General features: G+C 40.3%; 2 protein-coding genes across 4 annotated transcripts in view; one reads left to right on the top strand and one right to left on the bottom strand.

Moving 5' to 3' along the window:
* The window catches only part of SEMA4G (semaphorin 4G), a 507,048-nt gene that overhangs the window by 444,849 nt on the left and 48,012 nt on the right, over positions 1–14,187 (top strand). The window lies entirely within an intron of this gene.
* PDZD7 (PDZ domain containing 7) overlaps positions 1–14,187 on the bottom strand; it is a 44,780-nt gene that overhangs the window by 11,598 nt on the left and 18,995 nt on the right. Inside the window, exons 7-11 of one of the 3 annotated variants that reach the window (XM_075216258.1) lie at positions 13,485–13,545; positions 11,833–12,312; positions 8,931–9,122; positions 4,749–4,790; positions 2,754–2,917 (exon numbers count right to left, since the gene is read on the bottom strand). In XM_075216258.1, the coding sequence (XP_075072359.1) occupies positions 2,754–2,917; positions 4,749–4,790; positions 8,931–9,122; positions 11,833–12,312; positions 13,485–13,545 (939 nt within the window). The remainder of the gene's footprint in view (positions 1–2,753; positions 2,918–4,748; positions 4,791–8,930; positions 9,123–11,832; positions 12,313–13,484; positions 13,546–14,187) is intronic. The other 2 variants (XM_075216259.1, XR_012693342.1) reach the window with 2 other exon arrangements.

Consider the following 14,187-nt stretch of genomic DNA (forward strand, 5'->3'; position numbering starts at 1 on the left):
AAGACAATTCAGAAAATTTAATTCATTCTTATCACTTTATTTGTAAACAAACCATTATAACTATGTGCCCCTCTCTATCTTTTATACTTCCTGCTAAAATGCCTCTAGTATCATTACAATTAGCTGCTGTTGTGGATTAAACTTCCTGAGATACAGCCTCATGTGATTATTCCCAGCCATTTGCTGAAAGCCGATAGGCTACCTGCAGTTTGATGATGTCACACAGTGGCTTACGAGCTCATTAATATGTGCAGGTCTGTATAGGTGTCATCTCCACAGAGCGGAGGAATGGAGGACCATGTTGTTGGCTGAACCAGTAGTAAAGAGAGAGCATTCTATAATCTTACTAAGAACTAGTGCACTGGCTGAGGCATGACTTACTACTAAGTGGAGCTAGCCACATTTGGCACAAGTCCCTTATTTAGGGACATCAATAAAAATGTAATGACTGTGACGTGGGCAACCTTATACATGTCAAAGACGGCTTATTATACAACCTCAGTAATCAGTTAAAACAATACATTTTATCAAAGAAAGAAACACCGATCTGTTGTAACATATCAGCAGGTATTTTAATGTAAGATACCTAAGTGTCACAAGTTATAATAAATCTGACAACTGAATGTGACATCTGGGTGAACAGAATTTCCACCAGCTGTTGAAAGATCGGAGTAAGGCTGGAAGAGGCAGACATCAGTTGTGCAGGGAGTTATCCATCTATCAACCTGTTGCGCTTCTTATTTCTAATTAAACACAAGCTAAAGAATATCTATTCACATGTCTAAGTGGAAACAAAACTAGACACCAGTTGTGTACCACACTGGTGTATAAAGGATCTGTTTAAAAAGCACAGAATAAGCTCAAGTTCAGTCTTATCCTCTGTTTCCCCCACTGCCCGAGCTCTTAGTAGAGCAGAGAATAAGAACAAGGGCCGACAGGCAGAGAGAAGGACTGACTAGTCTTACAGCGGGTAAGAGCTGGGTGTCACAGGTGAAGGCTTAGAGGGCTGCACGTGGCCCTAGGATTATCTGGGACCTACCTGGTGGCCAAAGATCCCAGGAAAAAGCAATGTTGCAGATGAAGAAACATTCCTTGGCCAAGATGTCAAGGACCGTGACGACATCATACTTTAGTAACACCGAGGGATCAGTGATCCATATATGTGTAGTCCGTCAGATTGTTTATGCACACAGTATGGATAGGAATAATGGGGCATAGTTTGCTATACCAGTAAAGATGATCATTTACAGAATTGTAATTTTAGACATGATAGGCAGGTACATTATTATATTCTGTTGTCCGTGTGTTGGTTTAAATTTCTTTTATTTATATCTATATATATGACACAAGAATTATGTTATATATAACAGAGGTGGAAAACATTCCACTCCGGATTGGGCACAACTGTGCAAGAGATTACTAGAGGACAAAAAACCCTGAGATCTAAATATTGTTGCCTGTTGTTTGGCACCACCTACTGGTCATAATGAAGTATGTCGTTTATAATTATCCAATATGACAGAATGTCAAATTGATCTCAACATACAGTGAAAGTTGGCCATATAACTAATATATGTATACCCAATTTTTCGATGCTGTTATATATATCTAATGATAATGTTGTGTTGGCCCAAATGTATGCTAAAAATTAGATACCCAGAGCAAAACATTATACTTTACAGTAAACACAATATCACTCTTGCTAAAAGGTGTTATTGTGGCTGACACTGTATAGATAAGACCATTCTACAATAACCCCATTTATTACTTTCATTGGTATGAATAGATATTTTTTACATGGAATTTTAAAGCATTTTTTTTTTTTTTTAATATTTTTGGATTGCGACTCACTTTCATCAATATTTGTTGGGAACAGACACAGAAATAAAATAATACTGGATAATACAGACAGAAAGATGTAAGATGCTTGCAAGCTCTACACTTTAACATGTTAATATCCACCAGCTGTGTATTTGCAAATCTACACTGCAGATATGTAATCGCCTTTATTAGGTTGTTTCCCCCCAATAACCCTCATGCAATATTCTAAAATCTAATCTCATAACAAGCTGAAAAAGATTTTCAGTGTGTAATAAGTTGAACATCCCTTACATACATGTGTATGTAATCTACATGTTATCTGCTGCAGTTTCTCAACTCTGGTTTTCAAGTGAAGACATGTTTTAATCTTGCAAAGGTGACCGGCTCACTAATAATGACATCTATTCTCAGAGGAAAATCCTGAATCCTGACCAGATGTGAGAAAACCTCGTCTACCAAATTTTGCAGCAAAGCAACAACAAGGTGAATTCACACTGTAGATGACCTGTGCTGTCCACAGGTCGCCTCCCTCTTCCCATGCTTCTTAGTAGTAGTTAGCTGTAAACAGTATTGAAGGCAGTCATATAACTAGATGCGCTATAAACCCATTGGTTAGTCGTTCCCAGCTCCAGTCCTCTAACCCCCATAGCGGTCCAGGTTTCAAGGACATCCATGCTTCAGCACAGGTGGTTGAATCAAAATGACTGAGGCACTAACCACCAAGTCACCTGTACTCAAGCACGGATTTCTTCAAACCTGGGCTGTTAAGGGGGATTGAGGAGCAGAGTTGGTAAACACTGCTATAGGCGAACACAGCTGAGTGTGTCTTATGTTCATATCTAGCTCTGGAACACAGGTACGCCCTCACATACATCTGTCATGTTTCTGTTGTTTCTCTTGTCTTTGCAGAGAGGAAGAAATCACACGCCTACCCTTCTACAGTGTCGCAGGACCGCCGCTACCTCATCCTCATTTAGCAGTTTCTGGGCCATATCTTCAGTCACAGCCAGCCTATCCTCCATAGACATGTCTCCATTATAGATTGCATTCAAATCCCTCTGTGCCCCAAAGAAAAATGGCTGATTACGCCGTTTACCTAAGAGAAAACAGATGGTCAACGTAGACTTCATCTTCTAATATATAGACCATGCACACGAACATATATAAGTCAGGTCATGCACATAATTTAATTAATTGTGTAATCGTAATTTGTGATATTTTTTAAAATATGTGCAGACTGGGGGTATTTCAGAAAAAGGATGAGAAACACTCGTTATCAGCACTGGCAAAAATAATATCACCTACAAATAGCAGAAGCAGTCATGTCGTGAGATGAATCTATATTCATGAAAACACAGTCAATAAATTCACCAAGAACCGGTGACATCACTGAGAACACAGCCTATCAATTCTCTGAGAATCAGTGACATCACTGAGAGCACAGCCTATCAATTCTCTGAGAGGAAGTGACATCACTGAGAGCACAGCCTATCAATTCTCTGAGAGCCAGTGACATCACTGAGAACACAGCCTATCAATTCTCTGAGAGCCAGTGACATCACTGAGAGCACAGCCTATCAATTCTCTGAGAGCCTGTGACATCACTGAGAACATAGCCTATCAATTCTCTGAGAGTCAGTGACATCACTGAGAACACAGCCTATCAATTCCCTAAGAAGCAGAAACATAGCTGAAGCACACATCACTTGTTCCTAGCAAATTAATAGGCTGCATTTTCATGGATACTGGATCAGTTCATAAAATGTCTGCCTCTTCTGTGTGTAGGTGACACATGCACTTAAAAGTCAGACTTTAACAACTCTTTTTTATCCAGATTCTATTATCATTCTATTTGTACACTGTATTCATAGCCGCATCTCGACATACCATGGAAGATAGTCAAACCCACACAGAATATGTTAGTTTAGAAGAATCAAAATTTTAAAACAAAATGTTAAAGAGTGTAGCCAACCCACATAGAGATGCATAAAGGTGATAAAAGAAAATATATATTTGTGTTATTACAAAGACTTAAATCCTTTTAATTCATTGTGAATCCTTGTTGGATCAAGGTCTGCAAAGTCACACAGACCCTATATTTGTTCTCCAAATGTGTCTGTGTTTTATCATTAATGTTGTCTATTATTTTGCTATAGTGCTATTAGTTATTTTTTATTGGGATTTGGATATATAAATGTCTTTTCCTTCAAACCATTCTTGATCGCAGTGATCCACCCCCTTAGCTTTTGACAAACGAATGTGAACAAAGATGGACCTCTATTATAGATGACAAGGTGACTTGCTACGCTTTTATTCTCGCCCACTTTGTCAATGGCATCTATTGCATTATACAGTCAGTATACAAACTGGACCTATAAAGTTGTTCATTGATGATTCGCAGGGGGCGTTGAAGGGTTCTCATAAGGCCGGAGGTTTAATACATCAAGTCAATCAGTTTAAAAAAACATTTTTTTGCTTTTAAACCCATGCCTGGGAGTGCCCCTGCTGGGTTGGCTTAGAGCAATGTTGGCTAACCTGTGACACTCCAGGTGTTGTGAAACTACAAGTCCCAGCATGCTTTGCCAATATATAGCAGCTTATTGCTGGAAGGGTATGCTGGGACTTGTAGTTTCACAACACATGGAGTGTTACAGGTTAGCCAACACTGGCTTAGAGAGTCAAAAGTGCTCTAACTTGGGCACCTACAGTATAGACACAAATGTTTATTACCTCAGCAAACGGGGCAAATATATTATATACCTGGAAACCTAAACAACATCTTATATTTTCACGCATCTATTTCTCTCTGATTTCTGTTGTTTCACTGTATCCCTCTGCTGGCAGTCTAGGAATATGATAGATGCATCTTTATGTGAATGTTGGACTCTCAACACAAATCTTCACCACACACAGCATTTCTCAATTACCCTTTTTCAGGCTTCTGATCATAAATTTCTGAACAATGTTAACTACAAAAAAAGAGGAAAGAATATTACAGCCACATATAATACAAATCGCTTGCTGGCATCCTCTGCCAAGGATCACACTTCAATTATGTTTAGAAATAATTTTTTCCAAGTTACATTTTATTTATGTATTTTTTCTACAGTATATATCTATGTAACTCGTGTTAATGAAAATGTTTATTTATGTTACCAGTGTTACAGAAATTGTTTAAGGAATGTGTTGAGATAAGGAATGAAAAGGAGTATGATTAGAAATGAAGAAAAGATAAAAGGTCAGACAGTTAGTTGAGAGGTGGAGAATAAGAGAGAAGGAGGAGGACATGTGAGAGGCGAGGAAGAGGAACATTGAGGAGAATTTAGCAATAAAGTATGAAATGAGAGTATTGTGACAGATTAAGAAGATAGCGATTGATACAGAAGGAGGATGAGCTACAGAGAAACCTTAGATCACAAGGATGATAATCTGTGTGCAGGGAATAAGTCAGTTGTGAGACATAAGTGTATCAACCCACAGTGCAGTAGTAAACAGTGTGTGCAATTTGCCTACAGAAGTCTATATAACTGAACTACAGTAGGTTCCTTTTTTCTAAAAAAAAAATTGGATTTAGAGATAATCAGACTTTACTTCAAGTTAAAATATAATAACCTTTTATCTCACTACTATAGTAAGATTATGAATGTATAAATATATAGTGTCCGTAATGTGTACATCTTTCAACAGACTTTGTGTCATCAGTCATTTATAAAACATTAATGTTATGATTCAACAGCAGTTATTTTTTAACATTACAATTCAATCTTTTTTGCAACTGTTTTTTTTCTCCCACTGTCTTTGTTCCTAAACAGGAGACACTGAGATAAGCCTCTCCCCTAATGCCAGTAAATTCAGTGTAGCCTGAATGTATTAGTAACTAACAGACCAACTACCCTTAGAATGGGTTTATATTAACTCTACAAGTACCGCCTTTAGGTGGTGACACAATCACTGCCTCTAGCACCACCAACCTTCACACAGAATTCCACTTGACCAGGATGGAATGTCAGACTACTGAACTGTACACAACGTTCACATGGAATGTTATGGCAACCAGGAATCAAAAGTAACCAGAGTCTGTTACGGACAACACTATTCCTGGTAAGGGGCTGCGCACTGCAAAACTACTAGCCGCCATCACATGGAGTCAATTGTTATAAACATGTATAAGTTCAGACGACGGACAGGAACAGCATAAGTAAGGAATTTCAACCAAATCTAAGCGTAATATCACCCACAGTAGAAAACTAACATTATTAACGAGCCGGAAAGTGGGGACAAGAGTTAATGTAAAAGGATTGCCTCTCATAGTGCAATCTTTGTAAAGTGTATAAACCTGCATAACAGTGGGGAGACTCATTGCATGAGCCAAGCAGAGCCGGTCAGGGATCACAGAGGAACTTCTGGATTCAAGCAGTCAGTCCGATTTGTGTCTACCTATAATAGAGGCGCAGAGTCTAATTAAGGGAAGGTTTTCACCAGGGACCACTGCAAGGAGGTATGGACTTGCCTGCTACCCCAACGTAGGTTGCAGCCCTCCATACAAGTACACTAGCCCCCGGTAGATGGTTTAACCAGTAACACACAGGAATGCTACCGCACATGCCCAAAGAATCAAGATGGTGGTGGCCAGCTCTCTAATATCAGCAGCGCTAGAAAAGGAGATCTCCTGCACCGCATGAGCGAGCAAGAGAAGTGCGCCGGATGGTCCTGCTCATGACACAACCTATTCTGATGGTTTCCCCAGTCAGGGAATCCAGCAGCTACAATAAGAAATTAAATGATGTATCAGTAAAGAGGCGGTGTCTTTAAGGAGCTTGCTAACTGCCAATAATATACATTTGCTGGGATCCCTGCACTGGGGCCCACATACCTATGACCTCTAAATACCTTTAATGTTACTCAGCTCTCCCTGCTAAATACAGCAAGTATTGGCGTCCTGAGGGAGAGACCCCGACCAAAGTACTGTTATTGGGAAGGGAGGGTGTATAGTAATAGTAGAAAATCTATTTAATTTCATCTAGTGATCCTCCCTTGTACATGTCCGGTTCCATAAATGTTGCAAAACAGGAGTGGTTTAGTGATGATTGACATGTAGGTTTAAAAAAATATATACAAATAAAACTACGCCCAAAAAATACTCAACAGTCTACTACTCAAAACGACACCGGCCATATATTTCAACAAGTCTGGACCCCATGGCACTTCATTGAGAGCAGATCTCAGCCCACCAGGGGCGCAAGCAGGGGGGGTTTCTGGGTCTCCAGAAACCCCTCCCCTCCGCTAAAGAAGTGTCTTTACATAGCGGCACTGGACTATACAGCAGCCGCGGTGCTGTATACAGCACCGCCACGGACACTTCTTTGACAGCCCCGCGGCTGCTTTATAGTACAGTGCTGCCGAAACGGAGCTGCTGCGCATGCGCGGGTGCATGCGCAGCAGCTCTCTTGCTTTTTTTTGGCTGGGGGAAACACCCCCTTAAAAATCCTGCGTGCACCCCTGCCCACCTCCTCAAATCCTTGACCCAACTTCCTGGACCATGCTTGATGATAGAGTCTACCCCTTGCTTTTGTTCCCAACTTAAGAATATTTCTTCCTAATCTCCCAAAACACATACCTTTTAACTCCAAAAGCCTTGATGGGCACCTTCTCTCCCCTTATTTTAGAACATAGGAAGACTGTATTCCTACTATTAGTCCATTCCTTTCTAAAAATTATCACATTAATGAATACTCCCACTTAAAAATACCTCTACTTTGACTATTTGTTCTGCACTGTGTTGAAATATACTTTAATAGACTTTAATCACTTAATTCTGTTTTCATACTGTAATATCTTCTTCTTGTTGACCAACCAAAATAAAGGATTTAAACAAAACATACTAAAACCTATAAAGAGTAAAATTCCAACAGTAAAATCCCAACAAAATGTTCATTATTATAGGTGATAAAACTTTGGGTTGTATTTGAATAATTTTCATTCATTTACCATTGTCATGCTTGGATTATGATTTTAATATTAAATATTATCGTTACAAATCTAAATAATAATGATGATGATAATGTGTTTGTTTATGCAAATTCTGAAACCATGTTATTTTGGTCAGGTCAGGTTCACTAGAGGTAAACCAAACAGGATTTGGAAGCCAATCACATATAGGATCAGATTACAAGACAAAAATTGGATTGGTCTCGAAATCCTTCTTACTAGCGTCAGGCTTAGCACTATGTAAGGTGTCAATGTGACAGTATTGTGGTGTATTTTAAGACCGCTGTATGTTGTTAAAGGTACACTGTGACAGCACAGACCGTAGTTGCTGATATTGCATTACTTAGAAAGGCAGAACTAGATGCATCCAGTAAGTAGCATAAATGCAAGGTAATTATTTTTACGCTCTCTTTTAAAGTGTAGCCTTTATAGTTATAGCAATATTGTGGTCAGTATCCTCAAAAGGAGGGAACTTATGCCCCCAGAGGATTTCCTAATTTCTTTCCTTCCCCTCAGTTTTATGGGCCGATCTTTCTCCGATCTTTGGACTCTCCAGGCATTACTGCTTGAGAATACCTAAGTAGGTGGAGTGTCCTTTACTAGATTTCACCTGATAGGATGTGGTGGTGGCAGCTATATAGAAAAATAATTCATCCAGCTAATGACAACAGTTATGGAGATCCCAGTTGAGTTGCTACTATTCAACATCAGCAAAGTTCACATGCACACAAGTGATGCAATTTTAACCATCATTCAGGCTGTGTCAAACCTAAATGGCTTCATATGGCACAAAGTAAGGGCTGATACAGACCACCAATCCCGATCAACATCTGATCAGGATCTATCAGACGATGGAAAGGATGAACAATACATTTGGTCAGATGTTGACTGCATCTGACCACGTATGTGGTCATCAACCAACCACGTTAATGGTGCCCAGTTGGATCTGGAGATTCAGCTAGATCCTTCAAACTGGGCCACACATGTTTATGTCAGTGTATGACCAAGTACGACAAATCCAGCCACTCAGGTATCCCTTTGGACTTTTCAATTTAAAAAATACTGAAAGACAATAAGCAGTATGGTGGCGATATTAAGGAACTTTTGGGAATTTCTTTTACCTTTCTCTGGCTCACTCTGTGATGGTGATCTGGCTCTTCTCTTTGAATCCGGAGTAGAGGTTTCCTTACTCTTCTCTCCATTTTGCTTTCCACGGCTGCCTTTGAAAAATAAGTTCATGAAGGTTTTTGACCGTTGTAAGCCAACGCTCTCTGGAGAGGAGGGTTTCTCTTTTTTCTTCTTCTTTCTGGCTTCTACATGAAAAAAACATTTTGAAAGAAAGCAATTAAGTACTTTGTTTATATTATTCTGAGTAAAAACAATAGTTTGAAATTAAGTTTTGGATCCTTCCCTTTCAATGTCCACAGCTTAAAGAAAAACTTAACACCACAATTAAAAATGTATTTTGGGTTGGAACTATAAAAGTTTTAAATATATATAAAAAGAATGTAGGTGAATGGATAGTTCACAGGGAAGGGGCATCAACACAAACTATGGGCCTGTTTAAAACAGCCAAGCGTTAGCCATAGAAAGGAGCGTAGTGCGGGATCATTGGCGATCACAGCGCATATGGTGAAGAGTACCTGGAAGGCACCCACTTTTTTTTTATTTTTTGTTTTAATTCTAATGCCTTCAATTAGTTTTGGGTGAAGTTCTCCTCTCATAATGCTACATTTATCTGTGCACTGTACAATGCAAACTCTTATTTGTCTTCCAAAATATAGTAACTCTAATCAGGTTCTTTTGGTTTGTATCATATGCTAATACTTCACTTCCAATGCCTTGAGAGCTGCCCACACACTGGTCGATCTGGACATAGGGCCTGACAGGCGAATGGCTGTGGTCAACTTGGTGACATATATGCAGGGACGGATTATACAGGTTCTATCAATTTTGAATCAGGCAAAACAATCTGTTATGAGAGTTCTGTCAGTAGGTATTGATTACAGCATATAAAATAGGATTGACTGATATCACCACACAATCCTAAAGGGTTCATCATCAAAACAGAATTTACAATCTGTTCAATCATAATTGAGCAGCTTCACTCTGGTCTGTTTCTTACCCAGTCTAATGATCTAAAAAAAACTGTATTATTATTATTATTACCCTTTATTTATAAGGTGCCACAATATTTCCGCAGTGCCGTACAGAGTACAAACAGTTGACCATACAGGGTAAGACAATACAGAACTATAAATGAATAAAACCAAGACTCCAATAGCTCCAAGCATAGCTAGTATGTTGGAGGAGAAGATTAGGTATAGAGACAGGAGGGAACAAAGCCGTGCTCATAAGAGCTTACATCCTAAAGGGAGGGGAAACAGACTGTAGGTACAAGGGGGAGTCAGTAGGGGATCACGCGCAAGAGGAGAATGTACAGGGACAGGGGAAGAGAGAGGACATCAAGCATGGAGAAGGTTAGGTGGAAGGCTGGTAGGCTTTGAAGAACAGATGAGTTTTAAGTGCCCGTTTGAAGGTGCACAGTTTAGGCAACAGTCGGATAGAGTGAGGGAGGTCATTCCAGTAGGGGGGGCAGCATGGGAGAAATCTTGAATTCTGGCATGTGATGATGTGATCAGAGTGGAGAAGAGGCAGGGAGTGGGAGGGAGTGTGAGTGGAGAGGAGGTTGGATATATAATGGGCAGTGAGACTGAGAGGGTCTTGTAAGTGAGGGTAAGGAGCTTGAAAAAGATTCTGTAGGTGAAGGAGAGTCAGTGTAAGGCAGAGAGGGGAGGCAGAAGAAGTGCAGTGTGAAAAGAATATAAATCTTGCAGCCGCGTTGAGTATAGAGCGAAGTGGGGGCGAGGTGGGAGTGGAGGAGGCCGGTGAGGAGAAGGTTGCAGTAATTTAGACGGGAAATGATGAGTGCATGGATAATGGTTTTGGCAGCATCCTGAGATAGGACGGGCTGGATGCGGGCAATATTGCGCAGTTCGAAAACGACAGCATAAAATTGAATGTGGGGGGCAAAAGAGAGAGAGGAGTCAAGGGTGACGGCCCAGGCAACAGAGTTGGGGAACAGAAGAGACTGTACATCAATGGTGGCAAATGTATTGCTAGAGAAACAATCATTGGCACAGTTTCTGTATATTGGTACCGTACTTTAGTGTATAGCAGTGGTCGGAGTGGAAATTTAGAAGTGGCGGCATGAAAAGTGTAATGAGGATGTAAGTGAATGGAATTTGATAGATTGACAATGCAGGCAGTAGGAGAAGTGACAGTATGGCAATACCACAGTATACACCTAACTTCCACCACTGGTGTATAGTATAGTATAGTATAGTGTGCTAGTATGTGAGTAACAGTCCTGGATATTTTAGACTATAAGTAGGTGTATGATGAATGAAGTATTTTCAATTTGCACTGATGGTACATTACTTTTATGTGTCTCAATCAGGAGGGGGTCTTCAGGACACAAATGACACAATCATTTTGTATTTTTACTTAAATCAGTGCCAAGGATGATCACAAAGTACCCGTAAAGGGCCTATTCCGAGGCCCGGTATGGGTACAGGGCAAAGGTCCAACATTACTCTTCATATACAGCTTTCATATTGAGGATTCCTGTCTCTACTTCTTATGTACAAAAGGGTGCAGCTGTGTCTTGTACATCTGTGAAATATATTCAGTGAGAAGGTGCTAGATGTCAGAGTAGGGATATGGGTTGTTTGAGAGAAAACATTTTCCACATACTGGCTGGTGCTTTGAGAGCATTGGGTCAACTGTACAGGGAAAAACAGAGAAGATATTGGGAATCTGACTATTCAAGTGGCAGCTTGACTCTACGCAGATGGATGAATTTACATATACTATATATATATATATATATATATATATATATATATATATATATATATATATATATATATATATATAGATAGATATATAAATATAGTATGGTATATTTTATAAAATAAATAATTAAAACATGGATATAACTGATATTAAAAAAAACCTCACCCCAAAGAGTAATATAGCTTTGAGACCTCTTGATAGGTTTTCGGGGTTTGCTAAGTGCCAACAGTAATGCGGTTTTTGGAGATTCTGAGCCAGGGACATATCCGTATGGTTTCCTCTGCTTCTTCTTGAGCTGAGATTCTAGGAAGCTCTCCGTTCGTATGGCCGTGTCTTGAAGAAGAAGAGTGGGGTGCACAGTCCTCTGGGTTTCACTTATGATCTTTCCCATTTTGTGAGGTCCTTCGGAGACCCCTGACGAAGACACATGGAGATCTGCCTGTATGGCAGTCTCTGACCTGGGTTCAAGTGAAGCCTCAGTAGAAATGCCCACATCCACCATCCCTGGCTCATACAAGGCTGGACTGGATATAAGTGCTTGATGATACCCATTAATAGCACATTGATGAGCTCCGGAGGAATAGGAAGAAATGGAAGAGCTGGTTTCTGAGGCTTGAGAAAGTTGCTGCAATTGGCCATTTGTTACTGGTAAAGCGAGAATGGAAACAAATATAAATCAATCATTTCTAAATAAATGAGCAATAACCAAATAAAGCTGCATGCACCTGCAATGAGCTGGACAACAATTTGGTTGTATTAGACCAAACTGGACCCAAACAGCAGCACATCTGAGCTCAAAATAACCAGGAACCCCAATCAACATATTTTGGGATAGTATAGATGCTGAGCTGGGCAGGCAAAACCTCTGGACAGCTAATGGCTGCTAACTGCTGGTTAACTCATAGGAACAACCGTCCCTATGAGTGTGGCACAGAGGCGGTCTATGTGCCAAGGGAGGCAGTCCGAGTTGCTTGTGAGGGGCATAGAGGGAGGTCTGAGTGGCATGTGAGGGGCATAGAGGGAGGTTTGAGTGGCTTGTGAGGGGCATAGAGGGAGGTCTGAGTGGCATGTGGTGAGGTCTGAGTGGCATGTGGTGAGGTGGCATGTGAGGGGCATGTGGTGAGGTCTGAGTGGCATGTGAGGGGCATACAGGGAGGTCTGAGTGGCATGTGGTGAGGTCTGAGTGCCATGGGGAGAGGTGGGTAGTTCAGTGTACATGTGGCATGTGAAGGCATTTTGTGACAAGGAAGGGTCTGAGGGCATGTGGGGCTATTTGGGAACAAGTGGCAGGTCTGTGGAAGTTTGGAGCAGTTGGGCCAGTAGGTAAATATTGGGATGAGTGATGTGGGGGTGCTGAAGTTGTCTTTGGGATGCTTTGTTATATTCTTGAATTCTGTTGGGCAGGGCTATCTTCACCTTCTGTTTCATGTCATTGTATGATACTGATTTGCATCATTCATGATCACGTCAATGTACAGTGCAGCGTAATATGTTGGCGCTTTATAAATGAAGGATAATAATATGGGTTAAATCATATTTGCCTTTCCTAACTAAATAATCCCAAATAACGTTGGAATAAAGTGTCTTTAAGACACCTCAGTACTTTGTTTTTTTCTTTTTGTTGTGGTTCTGTGTATTGTTTTTACTGTCCTTTGAAAAACTTTAGACTGTACATTTAATAAGGTTGGAAAGGGTTGTGAATATTCAGTAGCGCTATAGGAAACCTTATATCTGAGCAGTATATATTTTCTAAGAGATATCCGTGTCCCGGGATTCCCTAAGAATGCCGCCATCCCGCTCTGCTTCTCAGTACTTACATCGATTAAACCAACAATACTCTGCAATCATCTCCTTGAACGCAGGGTACATTCCAGTCTCCTGAAAAATATGGGTGGGAACAAAGAATTGAAAAGAAAGAAAACAAAAATACACCTGCAAATACAAGATGAACTTCAGAAAGTAAAACCTGATAGGTCTGTGTGATGAATAATACATCCCTCTTCACAGATGAAACACTATACATAGAGCCTTAAGTAAGTGACCCTGCAGTGCCTTGAGACGCAGCCTGCGTGATGCTTGATTATCCAGTCCCTGCTGTGCAGAGGTAATTAGTGGTAAGTCACTTACCCGGACACATGCTCTGCATTTCGCTTTTCACCATTATACCGTATATGTTGTTACTTAACATTTCCCTCATCATTCGTATCCCAACGGGAATTGGAAACAACAGGCGAAGTTATAGGAATAGTCCACCTTTATTGACTTTCATTATTTATAGATAAATGTTATAACAGAATATTTTGCAGCCGTAACTCCTTACCTCACTTCCACCATTGGTTAGATACGCTCACTTATAGAGTGTAGATGGCAGAACCTGCATCTGTCATCTCTCCTCACACTGGACATTGTGTACATATAGAAGTCAGTGGGACTGAACTCTACAGTGAGAAAAGATATAGAATACACTATTTGAAATTCAAACCCGCTGACATGGGGCAGATGACGGGAAGACACGTATAC

Source organism: Mixophyes fleayi, chromosome 6, assembly GCF_038048845.1.
Source record: "Mixophyes fleayi isolate aMixFle1 chromosome 6, aMixFle1.hap1, whole genome shotgun sequence".
NCBI lineage: Eukaryota > Metazoa > Chordata > Amphibia > Anura > Limnodynastidae > Mixophyes > Mixophyes fleayi.